Below are 18,656 nucleotides of genomic sequence, written 5' to 3'. Positions count from 1 at the left end.
CAGAGAGGTTACTTACCTTAAGGTCACACAGCTACTAAGTGGCAGAAGACAGGTTCAACTTGGAAGACACTGAAGTCTCTGGAATGTGTGTGTATGTGGCTGGGGTTATATGTATGTGAAGATCTCTCTTCCTCTACGAATTTTAAAAAGGATCAAAAGAGAAAATACAGGTGAAAGGGTTACACAGACTATAATGTGCAATGCCTATATGAGTTACTCCTGGACTGAACTAAAGACTCCAAGTCCCATCCACTTGTGGGGACCCAGGACTGGATGGCTAAGGGATAGAGAAGGATGGGTAGAAATGTGTCAATCAGTCATGCTGTTGTGGAGAGAATTAAGACCCTCTCCCACATCCAAATGAAAAAGTCTATACTTTGGGAGAAATTTGCCAGAGCTCTCCACCTTTTAAAAACCTATTCCATTGACCAGCACACTTAGATGTTATTATGTGACTAATATGTTTCTAGTGTCAGCAGCAAGTAAAATCTATAAAAGCCTAAATCTTCTCTCTTATGTTAAAAAGACAGATTCCATAAAAGATGCTCTCATTCAACTTTGATTCTGGATGCTTACAATCCAGAGATGAACATCTGTGTGTGCTATAAAACTAGTAGTGCCAGCGAATGGCAACATCCCAAACCAGAAACTTCCAAAAAAATCCCTGCACCTTCTTAAAGGCAACGGGAAATTGGCAACACTTCCTTTAACTTTCAAACTAATGCTGCAACTGCACATCCAGCAGTCCAAGAACACAAGGGAGTAAACTGGAACAGGGGATGACAAAGAGTCTGGGAGCTTCACTGTCAACACTTGGGCATAAGAATGCCGAGCAAATATTCGGACTGACTCACTTACTGGGCCTGGAGGCTGGGGATGTAAAGCCCAAGGAAGCCTAATGGTAGGAGGAAGAACTGCAGAGGACACTGCTATTTCTGTGGTGATAGGAAGTCATTTTAATGCTCTGCTTGTATGAAAAGGTATAAAATTGCTTTGGCCTTTTGTCTGAAGCTTAGTAGACCATCATGTCCTGAATGAACAGTGACAATTAGCTGAGGCCTTTCCCAGTTATGAGGCCTAGAGCATAGGAAATCATGGGGCTGAGTAAGCCAGAAGAACTTTCCAAGGCAGGTTGAAAAAGGTTGTGTCCACTTCACACACATTCAAGTAGCATTTAATAACTTCCAAGAAATTGGCTTTAGAGTAAAGTCTATATTGTTGTAATACAGAAGTGAAGGTGAGTGGGAGGGAACAATATAATGAAGAAACCCAAGTCAGATGGAACAGGTTAAACATGAAGGTGAATTCAGAGTACCTTCCCTCAAACCCCACCCACACCCCTGCTGCTGTTCCTGAGTATGACCTGAGTTCAGGGCTGCAGCTTCTTCACAGCAGCTACAGAACAAGGTCTACCTAGAAAAAAAAAAAGAGGTGGTGCCCTGGTGCATCTGTAGCACTGGAAATGACTATCTTGTAGAGCCATTAGATTAGGAAGATAGGAATAGAGCTGGAGAGAAGTGTTCAGTTTGAACTCCCCTGAACACTCCCCCTGAAGGGAGACCCATGGGTCTCTCAGCCTCCCTAGAGAGACCCCTGGTGCCAGAGAAAGCCCATACCTAGGCAGATGTAGCACTAGTCTGTGCTAGATAGTAATCTGGAGAGGTCCCTGGTTGGAGCATCAGAGAAGACACAAGGTGTAATTTTCCTGGCCAACATCCACTTCTGGGCAGAAGGAAAATGAGCAGGCCTATCTCCAGCTTTGGTTAGAGTCTTCTGAGAACCCCTTGGCCGAGGCTGGGGGAACAAACCCAGCACTTGAACTCTTTTTTGGACAAGTACAAAATGTTAAAATCAGGATCCCAATCCCTAGGATAAAACCCACAGGTGACACAAAAACAGATATGGAGAAATATTTCAAGACTAAAAATAAATCATTGGCTGTGAAGGTATAAACGGTGTTCCCATGATCTAAACCCCAAACCCCAAATCTGTAGTTAAGAAAAATCCACACTTACTAAATCAAATCAAAAATTATTATATGCAGGTTTCAGGCAACACATGTCTTCTGAGTTGAGTCCCCAAGTTTGCTCTCTTCAACATATGAAGTCTGATTTTTCAGCCACAGAATGAGATCCCTTTCATTTGAGTCCAATATCAAATACTAAAACATTAAAAGAATAAAATAGTAGAGCAAGTTCCTTATTACAGGAGAGTCCATGGGGCTGCTGATCAGATTTTGTTGATAGACAAGGTGCTTAAACACCAAGTGACAAGGTCCAAATGTGTGAGGGAGCAGAGAGAGAGAAAGCAAGAGAGAATTGTGTTCAGTTTACACTGATGGACTAGCAACTTGGGAGCTGGTATCTGTGAGGTTCTAACTGCCCAAATGCAAACCTGACAGTAGCCTCTTGCCACTGGGCCAGATACTGAAGTTTTGGTACTGGCCTCTCTGCACATGATCTCAACATTCACATTGTGTGCTTGAACAGTTTCCCTATGCTGTAATGGAACAGCAAATACTTCCTAGATGGAACCTGGAGACCCAAGGCAACAGCAGTAAATAAATATCTTGCATATATGTCAAATTCAGTCCTCAAACAAAACCTTACATCTTAGTAAAGCCGTCAGAAAGTACTAACAAAAATGGTATACTTTTTTCCTACAGTGTTTAATCTGCATGCCGACAATGTCTCATTTGACTTTTTTTCCCTCTGCCCCTTAAAATTAGGTGATGAAGTAGAAATTCAGTCATGAAAATAAAAAGACATATATCAAATATACAGCATCCTGGTGTCACAGAACAGACAGAACTGTCCTAGACACTGTGGGGAAAAGATGGGCACTGGAGAGGTAAAAATTCTATTTAGTGATCACTCACACTTGAACAATGCATTTGTCGTTGAAGGAGGGTGAAGTGCAGCGGGTAGGGGAGGGTGGCAGAGTTGTAATTCTCTGTAATAAGGGTTGGGAATATATACTCATGGATGGGAAATCTTAAGTAGCTATATTTATTATTACTTTTTCCAGCAATTTTGCAAGAGGCAGAAGTGTGACATTGAATTGAGTGAGACGAGCATGTGGGTGGGTTGGCGAGGAGCCCTTCTCCTGACGCAGGCTGCTGGCTTGTCAAGGAATGGCTGGTTCCACCGCTGGGCTGTGTTTACTCTTTTGCTTCAAGGAAAAGGGTTTCTTGAGGGAACAACTTTACCTCCAATAATGATTTATTTGGGTCCAGTTGAGTTACCTAAAAAGATGAAGAACACATATTCAAAAGACTGAAACAAGCACTATATTCTCTACATGGCCTTCATTTTATCTATGCACACTGATTCTGAAACTATGCACTAGCATGGAAGAGTCTCGCAGTATCTTAGTTGATCTTCAAAATAACCTGCAAGGCAGGTGTTGTTATTCTCATTTTATAAGTGAGGAAACCAGGGCTCAGGAAAATCAAATCTCATAGTTAAGTTTGGTGGAGGTACCTTTCCTCAGCCTGGCTGGCAGAACAGGGGGCCCTTGGGAAAGGTGCTGGTTAACAACTGACTGGCATTCCTAGGGACCTCTGCTTGGTTAGCCCCTAATAGAGAGGAAGGACTCTTCTGCTTGGTGGGACTACAGCTAAGCCTTTGGGGCTGATCTTCCTCTTAGAACTACATTATAAACTGTAGAATGGCCATTCCACCATGCCCAATGATGACTATCTCCCCTGGTGAGGGGAGGCATATCATATCCTTGTTGATGGTATATTTAGTTTGGAAAAAAAAGAGTCAATGTCATAATACAACTTTATATTTTAAAAATTTTAAAAATCATAATTTTGTAATATGAACTATTGAAAGTCAAGCTAGACAAAATCTTGGCTCAGTGGGATACATTAATCATACAGGGATCCTAAATTAGGTTTATGCCCTCCTAGGCAACGGGCGGGGATGGGACATGAAGGTCTTCTGAATCTGCGAGTGAGAGAAGAAACAAAACTTTCCTGTTTATCAAAAGAGGTCACAATGTTTAAAAGTTGAGTAATACTGGTTTAGTGGAAAGGACACAGGCTTTGGAATTAGAAAGACTCTAAATTACAGCTGTGTTGGCTATCAGTTTTGTGGCTTTGGAGTTAGTATCAACCTTGCAGGACTGATTGTGAGAATTAAATGAGAAAAAATATATAATTAGCAAAGTGTCTTGCCGAGAACAGGTGTTCCATAATGACTGCTGTGTGTGAGGGCAACTGTAAAGATGGACACACAGATATCTGTGGACACACAGATAAATGGGCAACTCCAAGTGTGTGATGGGAGGGCAAGCAATCTCTAGTCAGGCCTGAGGCTGCTGCTCTGCTGCTCTGGGCCTGACTGCAGCACCTGAGGCAGGTAATCTTATCTTCTGCTTAACTCAAGCTGCTCCTAATAAGATGGTTCTGGTGTCTTCTTCCACGGAAGGGTGGGGGATATGGGGAAGCAGAGGCCCTGGGGGCCAAGGCCAAGTATCAAAGGCATGCTGGCAAGGGGAAGGGGAAACTATCTTCAGCTGTATCTAGATGGAAACTTGGTATCCTCAGGAGGGTCATTAAAAAGACACATCCACCCCTGGAATCCTCTCTGCTTATAAGGAACTCAGAGCAAAGCACACTGTATTTGTATCTCTTGGGTTGTGGGCAGATGGACAGGCAAGAAGTGGGAAGGGCCTAGCCTGCTGTCTATCTTCCAATGCACTGAGGGGCAAGCTGCTGGCAAATGTTTACCCACTTCCCCAATTAACGTACAATACTCATTGGCTTCTGTCAACAAACAGAGCTACACTGCCTCTGCTTCTCATTCGTTGGCATTTTCTGCCCAGCTGCTTCTGATATTGTTCTTAATTAACATGCCAGAGCTCTTCCAGCATCTTCTACTTTGTTATTTGTGGCTTGTAAATATGATGTTTGCTGGGAGAAACGATCATTGTAATAGTGTGCTAGGAAGCAAAAGAGGGTGGGAGGCTGAAGTATCAGGCCTGAGTTGCACCATGCTGGGGTTGTCATATGCAAGATTAGAGGTTCATAAACCACACCCAGTTTTCATATGAGAAAGTTGCGTCCAAGAAAAGTGGCTTTCTTTGGTCACTTTGAGTGGGAGAGCTGGAATTTGAGAAGGAGGAAACGAAAATTTCTTGAACGCCTACTATATGCCAAACAACATATCCATACGACAACCATGCAAGACAGTGGAGATGATTAAATTGAAGCCCAAAGTGGTTACCACTTGTTTACAGCCATATGGTTAATAAGTGTCTATACAGCACAGTGGTTAAAAAGAGTGAAGCAAACCTAGAGTCAAATCCCAGGTCTGTCACTTCCTACCAATATGACCTTGAAGAAATTCTATAACCTGAGAGCCAGTTTTCTCACCTGTAAAATGGGAATCATAGTTTCTCCTTCACAGGTTGTTGTGATTATAGTTAAATGGAATAATGTTGGTGCAGCCTCTGGTACAGTGTCTGAGCCAATGAGTACTCAGTAGGTTGTAGCCATTACTGACTGGGTGGGGGCCCTGATCTTTCTAACTTCAAAGCTGCAGCTCTTTGACCAAAACCTCCTGGAACCCTGATCTATAACAGGCTATCTTTCTTGTTTCTTCCCCACTGCCCAGCAAGAGTGCCCCCCTTTTCCTGATCAGGTAATGCTTCCATCTCTGGAGACCCCCGTCTACAGCCTCGGTGAGGCTGTGTCACCATTGGATTGCTTCGAAGCAAACACGGCTGTGCTGACTGCTCCCTCTGGTGCCCTAAAAATAAAATCAAGCAATTTTTTTTTCTTTGAAGGTCATTTTAGGTGAGAATTTCAAAGTGAGCAAGGACAATCTCTATTTCCATTCTCATTTGCCTGGCTTGGACAAACCAACTGAGAGAAACCTAGGGTGATGTAGGACATCATGTTTCTCCCCAGCAAGATGGTGGCCATGCTGTGAATCTGTCCTGCAGTGCTCTGGGCCCCATTCAAGAAGGACATGGCATGCCAGGAGGGACCTCCTGCTTAGGGAAGAGCCTAAAAACTATGTTCTCCGAGAGTCAGCTAAAGAATGGGAGATATCTCCCTGGAGAGGGGGCACTGAGAAGTGGTGGTGTTGATGTTGCTATATGGGTAGGGAGAGGGCTGTGTCAGCCCTCTTTGAATATCTGAAGGGCTGATAAGTAGAAGACACAGCAGCTGTGTTCTGTGCAGCTCTGGTGGATACAGATAGGGCTGGTGAAATAAAATCACAGGGAAGCAGAACCCAGCTAGTCAGAAACAACTTTTTACAGAAACAGCAGCTGCCGACGTGGCTACTACTGCTTCTCTTATCTTTCTCCCTCCTCTCTGTGTTCTTCATTTTCTTGTTCTTCAGTCATCATCATAGGAGCAACTATCATTTATTGAGTGCCTACTATGTAGCTGGGACCATGCTAAGTACTTTACATATTTTTTATATAGTACCTTAACTAGTCCTCACAACAGCTCAGTGAAATAGGTATGATTCTTTCCATTTTATGGATGAAGATACCATAGGTTATCTTGCCCAAGGCTGCAGACATAATAAGGTTTCATACTCAGGTCTGACTCTAAAGCTGATGATATGAATGATTCTGACTAACATGTCAACAGGCTGCCTTGGGGAAATGAAGGGGTAGGGAGAGTGGGATGGGTGAACTCTCTGCTGTTCCCAGAAGCACTCAAATAGGGGCTTACTTGCAGATGATGACTATAATAGCTAATGTTTATTGAGCATTTACTTTGTGCCAGGTATATTCCAAGCACTTTAATATAAAAGGTAGGTTATCTGAGGTAGGGACAATTATTTTAATTTTATTTTATTTCAATAGTTTTTGGGGAACAGGTGGTTTTTGGTTACATGGGTATGTTCTTTAATGGTAATTTCTAAGACTTTGGTGCACCCATCACCCAGACACTGTATATTGTACCCAATGTATAGTGTTTTATCCCTCATCCCCTGCAACCTTCCCGCTGAGCCCCCAAAGTCCATTATATCATTTTTACGCCCTTGCATTGAGGTAAGGACAATTATTATCCCCATTAAGCCAAAAAGCCAATGGAGAAATTGAGCCCTGGAGCAGATTAAGTAACTTGCCCAAGGTCTCAGAGCTATTAAGGGCAGAGCCAGGCTGTGAATCAAGGCAGTCTAGATTTGGAACCCGCTACATTATATTGTCAGAGGTATTGCTGAGAGTAGTTTCCACATAGAGAAAGAAGTTGGATGAGATGATCCTGAAGTTGTTTCTAACCAAGCTTCTGGGATATAAGATCTTCACTTTAAGAATGGCAATAGGTCAAGGGTCAGGAAAAAAGTCCTGAAATGTTTATAAAATATGAATACAAAAACCCAATCTGAGCTTGTGTTGTGCCATTTACTTGGGACTTTACTGAATTATTGACTCTCTAAATCAACAAAGAAGCTCACCTTTTGGGACTCCTTGGGGGAGAAGGGTCATTCTCAGATAAGAGGTATGGCTTGACTTTGTCTATAGTTAGAAAAGGAAAGTCAACCATCTTGACATTTTCTTCACTATACTTAGAAAACCTGAATGGATATCTTTTCTCATTAGCTTAATAATTTAGCAAATTGGCTTTGTGAAACATGTTTATGTAACAAAAATGGGACAGGTGTTCTTTGCCAAACAGAGCTATTCCTTTCTAGATCAATTTTCTTAGCAGATTGAAATTTCATATACTGTTTCTATTACTTCCCTGGGCTTTGGTTCCTTTTCTAAAGAGCCTATCACTGCTGTTGAGAAAAATGTGAATCCATGTGACAGATTCTCATCCTAGGCCACACTGCGAATCCTGGAATGTTTGGGGTTGAGTGGGGGAAGCTCCTTAAATGCCAAATTATCTAACCCCTTCATTTCATAGAAGGGCGATCTGAAGCTTAGAGAGGTCAAGTGACTTAGCTGAGGTCACACGGTTGAATAGGAGCAGATGCAGCACTGCATACGCAATACCCACAGAGTTTCTGACTTCCGTTTTGGGGCTCTTTCTAGTTACATCATTCTGCCTCTCACTTTTTAGTACCTGAGCATAAACCTGAGCCATTCTCCTGCCTCAGCCTCCTGAGTAGCTAGGACTACAGGCGCCCGCCACCACGCCCGGCTCATTTTTTGTATTTTTAGTAGAGATGGGGTTTCACTGTGTTAGCCAGGATATCTCGATCTCCTGACCTAGTGATCCGCCCGCCTCAGCCTCCCAAAGTGCTGGGATTACAGGCGTGAGCCACTGCGCCTGGCCTGTTCCTGCTTTTAAAGTAAAATTTGCATTTGAGAAAGTTCCAGCATCCTAAAGGCAGAAAAGCTCTTGTTACCAAATTTTGTCTAGTATTTGTTTGCTTGCCTCTGGTGACCAATAACCTTCACTCTCTAGACTGTGTGCTGATAGCACTGTGAGCTGAGGGGACCCTGCATAGCCTGACTCTCAGGAGCAACCCTTTGCCACGCTGGCAGAAAATCTGTAAGTCTCTTTGAGTCCACACAGAGATCAAATTCCAGAACCTCATCCATTCTCGTCTTACCTCTTACACCAATGTCAAGGACAAGCAGGTCTCATCCTCTACATTAGACACAGACAGAGCAAAATAAGTTTCTCCAACCTTTAGGAAATCCATCCCTTCAGTTATGGACTATGTACTTCAGAAAACCCTCTCCTCTCTGAATTCCTCTGTGCTGACTGCCAAGGGGGTACATTATCTAATGTTATCAGGATATAAAGGACCAGACTATATGGGTTCCAGTCCTGACTCTAGCAGTATGACTTTGGACGAGTCACTTTTCTTGTCTAGGCTTTAATTTTTGCATTTTTAGAAGTGTGAGGGCGACTCAATGGAGTAAACTGGATTGCAGTTAAGCTTTGGAAATATAATACAAACACTTACATTCAAAACTCTTAGCCAAGTCAGTAAGATGCTTACTTGTGCTCTAGTTCCCTTCTCCACTGGGTGAAAAGTTATAATAGGGATTGAAACAGCCATCAAGGGCCTGACACATGCAAGCTGCTATGATTCAGTGCCTTCTTTATGTGTAAGTAGATGTTGTCTGTGTGGTTTGAGTTCCCCAGTGGCTGAAACTGTTGAAGTGTGATCCCAGGGAGGGATACCTGGGTTGGATTCCCACTGCTATAATCTCCTAGCTGTCTGATGACCTTGGGAAAATTCAATGTTTATTTATAAAATTGAGACATTTTTTGCCTCCCAGAGTTGTTGTGAGGGTCAATAATATAAAACTTATAACTCTTGTTGGGGGAAGTATTTATTTCACATTTATGTATCCACATGGAGTGACTTCTGGATGTGTTCCCTATCTCCCACACAGGGGTGAGAACAAACTTATTTGCCTGGTGAATTTGGGAGAAGGATCTGAGCTCAGCCCCTTCCTTTTCCTTTTCTGGAACCAACCTGCTCTCATGTTACAAAGTACAAGGGCCTGCAGTGTCCAGCTATACCATGGACTAAGTGGACAAGTCTGTTTAATTTACAGGCAAAGAATACATCAGCAAGCCCCTTGGCTGCTTAATCTCAAATCACAATCTCTGATCAACTTTTTTGGTAACAAAGGAGGTGATATTTTTATCCCCACCTGAGTGCTATGTCTATCTTTCAATTGGTCTTATGTCTTTCAATTAGTCTTGAACTAGTTAAGTGAAAGGGTATTATTTAATGGCTCCTAAAATCCCAAAAAACCTCAGAGCACTAAGCAAGTACTTAACAATTAGGTTTTGATGTAACATGATATAAGGGTCACAGCCTTTTTTTTTTTTCAAAGTCTGTTTGGTCTTGATTAAAAGATGGGAAAATCAACTAGTCAGGGCATAAATAAATTTTAAAATACATTTCCCATCTGTAACGTAAAGCCACAACAAAGATTATTCTTAAAGAGATGCTTCTTTAAAGCCAAGCTATTTGAACACAAAATGAATGTGCTACTAAAGTTCGTTCTGAAGAATGCATACATAATAATATTATCTTATAGTTCTCAAAACACTTTCACATATATTATCTAAACCTTAAAGCTATCCTAAGATTGGATTCATTTATCCTCATTTTTACAGATGAGAACACTAAAGCTCAAATAGGGACATTTCTTATGCACAGTCGTACAACCAGAAATTGTCGGGGCTCAGACTTCAACGCAGGTCCTCTCCTTTCAAATACTAAGCTCTTTGTACTCTGAGGCATATTTATGGGCTGCATATGTAAGTTCCCAGATTATAGTGAAGCTGACTATATTTACTTTTGATTTTGTTCAAAATTAGCATTTACTTTGAACTTGGGGGAAAAACTTTTTCTTTCTTTTTTTTTTTTTTTTTGAGACAGAGTCTCGCTCTGTCGCCAGGCTGGAGTGCAGTAGCACGATCTCGGGTCACTGCTACCTCTGCCTCCAGGGTTCAAGTGATTCTCCTACCTCAGCCTCCCAAGTAGTTGGGACTATAGGCATGCGCCACCATCCCAGCTAATTTTTGTATTTTTAGTAGAGACAAGTTTTCACCATGTTGGCCAGGATGGTCTCGATCTCTTGACCTCGTGATCTGCCCGCCTCGGCCTCCCAAAGTGCTGGGATTACAGGCATGAGCCACTGTGCCTGGCCTAACTAATCTTTTTGGTATGCTATGAGTAACCTATTCTATTAGTTACTCTATTAGGAAAACATGCTATTAAGTATCAGAAGCTTAATAAGTAATTATTAACATCATCCCTACAAAAAGTTACCATGGCTGGGTGTGGTGGCTCATGCCTGTAATCCCAGCACTTTGGGAGGCTGAGGCAGGCAGACCACTTGAGGTCAGTTTGAGGCCAACCTGGCCACCATGGTCAAATACTGTCTCTACTAAAAATACAAAAATTAGCTGGGCATGGTGGTGCACACTGTAATCCCAGCTACTCAGGAGGCTGAGACAAGAGAATTGCTTGAACCTGGGAGGCAGAGATTGCAGTGAACCACAATCGTGCCACTGTACTCCAGCCTGGGTGACAGAGCAAGACTCCATCTCAAAAAAAAAAAAAAAAAAAAAAAAAAAAGCTACCATTCATTTGGTGTTAGGTGCTAGGCACTAGGCTAGTTGTTCTAAATATTATCTAATTAAATGGTCCCAACAATTCTATGAGATAAGTACTCCTATTATTTCAATTTTACAGATGAATTCTCTGAGGTCAAAAATGGTTCAGAGACTTGCTCAAGATTACATAGCTAGGAAAGAGAAGGCCAGAATTGTACCCTGGTTTGTGAGCTTCCAGCCTATATCCAATCATTACCCTTCACTGCCTCTCAACTTCTGACCTACTTCTAAATGGAGGACAGTTAACATGACTAACTGGCTTTCTGTTGGGCATAAAAAATGCTGCACTCTGCTGCTATGTCATGGCTCATGTCCCTAATGGGCTTTGTTGTTCCACACAGGAACTCAAGCTGTCTTTTGTTACTGTCAACTTAGTCCTAACAACTAATCATCTATTTTCTTTAAACACCTTTTGATAAGCTAGGAATCCCTAAAGAAAGCAGTTATACCTACAAAGTATCAGAGGGGGAACTTAGGGGAATTGCTGGGCATATGCTAAGTCAGGGTATAAAAAAATCTTTGGTAATAATAAAGTCCTTTGCAACATAAGAGATTACGATTATTAATAATAATTATTATAAACAACTATGACAACAATGCCAGTTATAGCTCTTAGCAATTTCTTTTCTACCTTTGCTGCAGGTGGTAACACACCCCAAAATGAAACTTCCAATCTGGAAGGGTCCCACTATGAGACTACTCTATGGTTTATCTCAGCTTCCTATGCAGTTGCTAGGCCAGTCTGTCTCACTGGACCACAGGAAAGAAGTGGCACTGGGGTGAGGGCTTCCAGGAAACAGTGACAGATGCTCCTCTTTTCATTACTGAACTGTGACAGATCAACTGGGGTGCTAGAGAGTGAGGCTGGGTGGGCATCTGTGGCTGCAAAGCATAGATGTCGAGGACATTTTCTTCCTTTAATGACTTTTAAGGGGGGAAAGAGAGAATGAAAGAAAAAGGAAGAACAAAGGGAGAAAAGATTAAAGTAAGAGAGGAATAGAAATTGTGTCTTGTAGGCTGCCCTGTTTGTTCTTTGTTTTATTAAATTATAATAATGGTAACAAGAGCTAACATTTATTGGGAGCTTACTAGGTGCTAACTGTGCTAAGTGCTGTATAAGCACTACTGCAACTCTATGAGGGAGGTATATTACCTCCACTTTAAAAATGAGGACAAGAGGCTCAGCGAGATTATATAATCTGCCTAAGAATGCACAGGCAGGAAGTGGCAGAGCAAGGATTTAAAACTAGGTCTGACTTCAAAGTCTGTATTCTTAACCACCATACTAGATTATTTTAGTATTGTAGTCATGTACTAGACTATTTATTCTAAGTCCCTTGCTTGCGAGGACTGTACCCTTCGTGTAACTGAAATGCATATTTCCCCCATAACAGAGTGTATTATTACCTTAGGCATTTGGATGAAATTTAGTCATTCAATTATGACAGAGCTAGTAATTGTTAGAGCTGGATGGGTCTTTAGAGGTCATCTCTGTAGCATATGGGGACAGAAAAGCCCAGTGAGTGGAAAGAACTTACCCAAGTTTATTCAGCATTCATGGCAAATCTGGATTCTTCATTCCTAGCCTATGCCTTTAGATGGACTGTTTAGTGAAGACATCAGCTCTAAGGTATTATAATGTTAAAATGGCCTCAAACTTGGCACACTGTCAGGGACACCCTGGGCACCAAACAAGAGCTGTAACCTTCTCCTTGCAGTGGTATCCTTGATGGTGGCTTTGGTCACTATACTACTAAATGACAATATAAGTGGGGAAGGCCCAGAGGGGATTCTATTAGGAATGGAATGGGGAGGAAAAAACCTTCTTAGTCTAAAAACAGGAGATGATCCAAGTCTTCAGAATGAGAATAAAGAACATGAAATGAATATAAAAAGAATGAGAACAGGCATGTTTCCCCATCCTGGAAAGTCCTGGAATTTGGAAGACATAATTTCAAGTAAATAAAAGAAAGTCCCGCTTCACAGAACAATTTGCAAGCTCATTGCCCCTGAAAGCATAAACTGGACACAGGCAAATTCATGAGTGAAGATTCTGTAGTGTGGCAAGACAAACCTAATGCAGATGAGCCCCAGCAGTGTGCCCAGCTTACAGGTATGCTAAGATACTGATTCTTCTCAACTGTTGGGGCAGCCAGGAACCTCAGAGCTGGGTTGCTTCTGACTCTGAGCAGCCTAGTGTGGTTCTCCAGTAAGACACACAAACACCATTTTCAATGTGTGTGGTGACTTGAAAAAGGCTGGGAATCACTGAGTTAGGGGACATGCCTCACTTTCGGAGGCCAATACCATGGAAGCAGCCAGGACCTTGTATAAAAGGTTGGTCCACAATGCTAACCACTGTGTTTGGAACAAGACATTAAGAGACAAATGAAAGGGGAGACACCTGTTTTCTGGTTAGGTTTAGAACTGTTAATTCAGCTTAAAAGCCTTCTGAGAGATCCTGATTATTGTTAGCCTCAGAGTTTCACTAGTAGGCATGGATTAAGTGCTAATTAGGGAGGCAGTAAAAAAAAGCACTGGTGGCTTTTAAATCCTAGCACTGCATGTGTGCTCTTGAGTAAGTCATTTAACCTCTTACCATGAGATAAGATCCAAATTTCTCATCTGTAAGTTGGTGACAACATCACCCAACACCACATGGTCTCTTAATAGACCATATCCCTCTGGGTCTATCTCCTTCACACTTCCACTCGTGAGAGTTGAACAAAATGTCTGATCCTGTCCTGCTCCTTCTCAAAGTTCTTAAATGACTCCTTGGCAAAACAGGATAGTCCCCTTTTGCTTTGGCCTCACTTTCCCAGTTTGTACATGGTAGTGTTTCTGAGAAGGCTCCCAGCAGGCCTTCAATGAAAGACGTGGCTGGAAAGACAGTTTGGACATAGATCATTAAGAACTCAAATACCTTATTAGGTATCATTTAAACTTCGGAAAAAATCTTTTCTCCTTGGCTTCAGAGAGATCTGGAGTGGTGGGCTACATGTGCTCCTCAGGCCGAGTGGGCTAGGGAGAAAGTGAGCATTTTGAATGAATTTTAATATCCAAGCAGGGCCATGCGAGCTGGTGTGTGCATTGCTCTGCACACAAACACCACTCAAGAGCTGGGGCTTTGAACAGGAGTTAAAAGAGTTTAGTCCCTAACGACATACAAAAGACTTGCCGGTGTGATTTATTCTGATGTATTTACTTATCCAATTACCAAAACAGCAGGAGATCATTAAATTTTCTAGTTACCAGATGCAGCACGTTCAATATCTTAAATGTTACCAAGGCTCTCTCTGAGCTATTTTGATAGTACATTTCATCTACCCAAAAGCTTATAAAACTGGAAGGCAAGAATCATGAACAGAGCAGGTGTTTTCTTTGAAGGCTGGTCCAGCAGCGGCCTGTACAATACCAAACCTATACCCCAAATTCCCAAACTCCTGGGCTTAAGCAAAAGTACCACGATGAGAAAGAAAAGTATTTAGGAAGAGAGGATGCTAGGAAAGTGGTACTTGAAGGTGGCTGGAGATATGCATTTTACCTGGCCAGCCTTTTCTTCATGCTTATTCCCTATAGTTTAGTTGCCATATCCACAAAGGGTCAGGGCTCAGAGCTGGGGAGGGGAGTCAGAGAATAAGCATCATTTGGGGAACTGCAAACCTGCCTCCTGACCCTAGCATACTGCTCTGATTACCTGTGTGCTCTAGGACAAGTCACTTTTTGTTCTCTGAGATTCCTTGTCTGTTAAACAAGGATGTTGATATCTGTCTGGTATACCACCTTATGGACCTGCTATGAGCATCATCACAGCTTATCACAGTAACAACATTTTAGAAGTGGCAAAATATTTTCTCTCAAAAAGTACATCAAATAAGTGAAATCTGGGTCTAAATTTTCGAACAGGTGGTAGGGGCTTGGCCCCAACATTGCTTACTATGCTCATCTCTAAATATTATCCTCTCATAGACCCTATGTGCCAGACAATTAGAGCAGTTTGCTGTTCCTCAAATATGTCTTGTGCTTTTCCTCCCTGAACCTTTGCTATGTTGTTTCCTCCACCTAGACTGTCCTCTCTCTCCAGTTCTACCTATCCCAACCTATATGTCCTTCAAGCCTCAGCTCAGATGCTACTTTCTCCATAAAATCAGGCCTAAGTGACAGGGCCTAAATTAATCTTTCTCCTATTCCTGTAACAGAGTTAATTATAGCTGGAATCATTCACTAGGCCATAGGCTCATGGAACACAGTGACCATATATGTTCATTGTGGTCTCTCCCTCATATGCCTATCCCATGATCCTGCATGTGGTCAATCCATGTTTACCGGACTAATACCTTTATTTCACCTTAGGATCCTCAGACAAGGCAGTTGCCAAGGTCTGCTGGCTGACACAAGGTCAGTGTTTAAAGTGGAATGCAGGTACTGGCAATGCCAACCCTGTCTTTGCTAAAACAGCATTCTTATACTTTGACCAGGCAAGAGATCCTAGAGGATCTAGCTCAAGGGATCAGCCACAGTCTCACACTGAGTTATCTGTTGTGCCTTTTGATTATTTGTTTATGAGTCTGTCTCTCCAGCCAGGTTGAATTCTGAGGGCACTTAAGAGATTTTACTGGCTACCTATCCCCAGGTCCTAGCATACTGCTGGAAACAGTGTAAGTTCACTACATGTTTGCTGAAAGACTGATCTACTGAATGACTAAATGGAAACTCCCCACTCCTCCCTAGAGCCTCCATGAATCCAAAGAAATGGAGTCTAGAGGAGCTGCATCCTCAGACCTCTTCCCCCAGCCTCATTCCTACAGCAGGCAGTGATACCATCAGCAGGTCATTCCAGCAGCTCCCTTGGCTCTGGAAGCTCTCTGGCTTTAGCTTCTGTCAGTTCTGCTGCACAGACACAGGGGCTGACAGTAAGTCTGCATCAGTTGCCCTTTCAGAGGGGACAGAATTTTCCCTATTTAAACTGCTGTTGGAATTGGTTAATTAGAAGGATTTAAAAAATCTTAATACTCTAAACAGAGAAAACTGGTTCTGAATTATTAAGCAACATTTTCAATGCATTTGAATAACCTTAAGTGACTTAGCTGCCACCTGATCCTAAGCTCTAGCTCAGATAAATAAATGTGAAATATTGTCAAAGCCTTGGCTTATAGGAGCCTCCAGCTACAGTAAATAAAAGCTTAAGTCCTCACAAACTGCCTGGGACAGAGACACCGTCATATAAAAGGAAAGAAGATGATCTTAAATAAAGTCAGTAGGAACAGGAAGCCAATGGTTTTGTTCTAGTTTTTGGAAGAGAGTTGTCAATGGGGCATGTATTATCAACATCCAGGCCATTTAATCACAGAATCACATAATATCAGAGCTGAAAGAAAATTAAGAAAACACTTAATCTCTTCATATTTTAGATAAAGAAAAAAAGTCCCAGAGACGTATGTACCTTGCTTGAGATCACGTAACAAGTGGCTAGAAGAATTAAAACTTTGCCCCAGGAGATGCGGCTCCCAGCTTAACCCCCTTCCTACTGCACTACATTCTTCTCACTTTTGTTTTTTTCATTAAACAAATTTTGGGGGCCAGGTGCATCACTTGAGGTCAGGAGTTCGAGACCAGCCAGGCCATCATGGTGAAACCCCGTCTCTACTAAAAATACATAAATTAGCCGGGTAGTAGATGGCATGCACCTGTAATCCCAGCTACTCAGGAAGCTGAGGCAGGAGAATCGCTTGAGCCTGGGAGGCGGAGGTGGCAGTGAGCTGAGATGGCACCACTGCACTCCAGTTTGGGTGACAGAGACCCTGTTTCAAACAAAAAAAATTTTTTTTTTTTAGAGATGAGATTTCACTATGTTGCCTAGGCTAGAGTGCAGTGGCCTATTCAGGCTCAATTATAGTGCACTACAGCTTGGAACTCCTGGGCTCAAGTTATCCTCCTGACTCAGCCTCCTGAGTAGCAGGGACTACACTGCAGGCTTGTGCCACCCACATTCTTCTAAGAATGTCTTGCTGGAGATGTCAAAATGAGAGGCTGACAACTGGCTATAAAAACACATCTGAAAATTTTAATCAGATGGGTCACTTCTGGTGCTTGAGTTCTAGAAACTCCATGCTCCTGCCATGCCTCCTCCCCCAAACTTGGAAGTGTTACTTCCAAGACCATGTAAGGAGGAGGTAAGGGGAGGGTGAGAGAGAAAGAAACCAGGAATGTCACTATAATGTGGCCCCTCACTTGCCTGTCCTCAAGCTTGAAGATACCATGAGTTTCTGACTGGTAAGACGGAAAATATAAAACCAACCAACCAAACAAACAAAAACAGTGGATGAATAGCTGGGAACATTTTATTTCTTCTAATTTATTTACTAAACAAGTATTTTCGGAGTGTTTACTACATGTAAGAAACCATGCTAGGTCCTGGATTATAATAGTAAACAAGACACTATTTCTGTTCTCAGGAGTATACAGTCTAGGGCAGAATGCTGACAAGAAAAGAATTTAGAACACTGAAATTCAGAACAGTAAAGGGCCACAAGAGGGAAAAGGGTACCAGGAAACTACAAGGAAGGCAAATGCCTGGCGCAGCCCTAGGGTGTCAATTAGTTCCACATTTTTCTTTCCTCCTTGTCTCAAACTTCGTGTGTACAATTTTTTGTTTAAAAAATGTATATCTTACCTTCACTTTGTGACTATGTAAACTTGAACCAGCCATTTCTGCTTTTGGTTTTCCTAAGCCTTGGGCAAGTTACTTCTCATTTCTGCATCTCAGTTTTTTCATCTAGAAAATAGGTTTCTTTCCCCTAGTTTTCACAGTAAAGAATGCATGTATGAGGAAGGCTTGTTCACACAAGGTCTTACATAAAGCCAATTAGAGGAGGGAAAGTGAAAAAAAAATGGAAATAGCAAAAGAATCTTCAGGTTTGGGATTCAGCCAAACCTGAAGATTCAGATTTAGACATTAAACCTGAAGGCTTGAGGTCCTGGTTCTGGAGGAAGAACAGGGTATGGTTTTGGTGAAGTAGGCTGGGGCTGCAGTTGGCACTGCGGTGAGGTCCTGGGGAATCTGCCATTTGATGCATGTGCTAATGCACTCTAGAACTCCAGTACTGGCTTTGAAAATTACAAGGAGTGTCTAGAAAAGGTTAATCTGCGCACATACACATTTGCAGTTGTTTGTGTTTACAATGGGGTTATTATACAGACTTTAAGTGAGCAAAGCGTGTCTGCGAAAGCAGCTAGAATATGGAGCACAGAACTAACAATTTTTAATTTATGGCTGGATAGAATCAGATTAGATTGTATGTACAGCCTTCAAAAGCTTATTTGATTTCTTGGTCAGGTGTGGTGGCTCATGCCTGTAATCCCAGCACTTTGGGAGTCTGAGGCAGGCAGACTGCTTGAGGTCAGGAGTTTGAGACCAGCCTGGGCAATTCGGTGAAACCCCATCTCTGCAAAAAAAAAAAAAAAAAATACAAAAATTATCCAGGCATGGTGGTGTGCACTTATAGTCCCAGCTACTGGGGAGATTGAGGCTGCTGTAATCACACCACTGTACTCCAGCCTGGGTGACAGAGTAAGACCCTGTCTC

At 42.2% G+C, this 18,656-nt stretch overlaps 1 protein-coding gene across 1 annotated transcript in view; it reads right to left on the bottom strand.

The window, feature by feature from the left end:
* Window positions 1-2,985: 2,985 nt before the first annotated feature.
* Window positions 2,986-18,656, bottom strand: part of FAF1 (Fas associated factor 1) — a 534,220-nt gene continuing 518,549 nt past the window's right edge. Inside the window, exon 19 of the mRNA XM_054488490.2 lies at window positions 2,986-3,244. Coding sequence (XP_054344465.1) covers window positions 3,161-3,244 — 84 coding nt within the window. The 3' untranslated portion in view covers window positions 2,986-3,160. The remainder of the gene's footprint in view (window positions 3,245-18,656) is intronic.

This window comes from Pongo pygmaeus, chromosome 1 (genome assembly GCF_028885625.2).
Source record: "Pongo pygmaeus isolate AG05252 chromosome 1, NHGRI_mPonPyg2-v2.0_pri, whole genome shotgun sequence".
In the NCBI taxonomy this organism is placed as follows: domain Eukaryota; kingdom Metazoa; phylum Chordata; class Mammalia; order Primates; family Hominidae; genus Pongo; species Pongo pygmaeus.
Note: the sequence above shows the minus strand (reverse complement) of the source record. Positions and strands in the feature narration are given on the sequence as shown.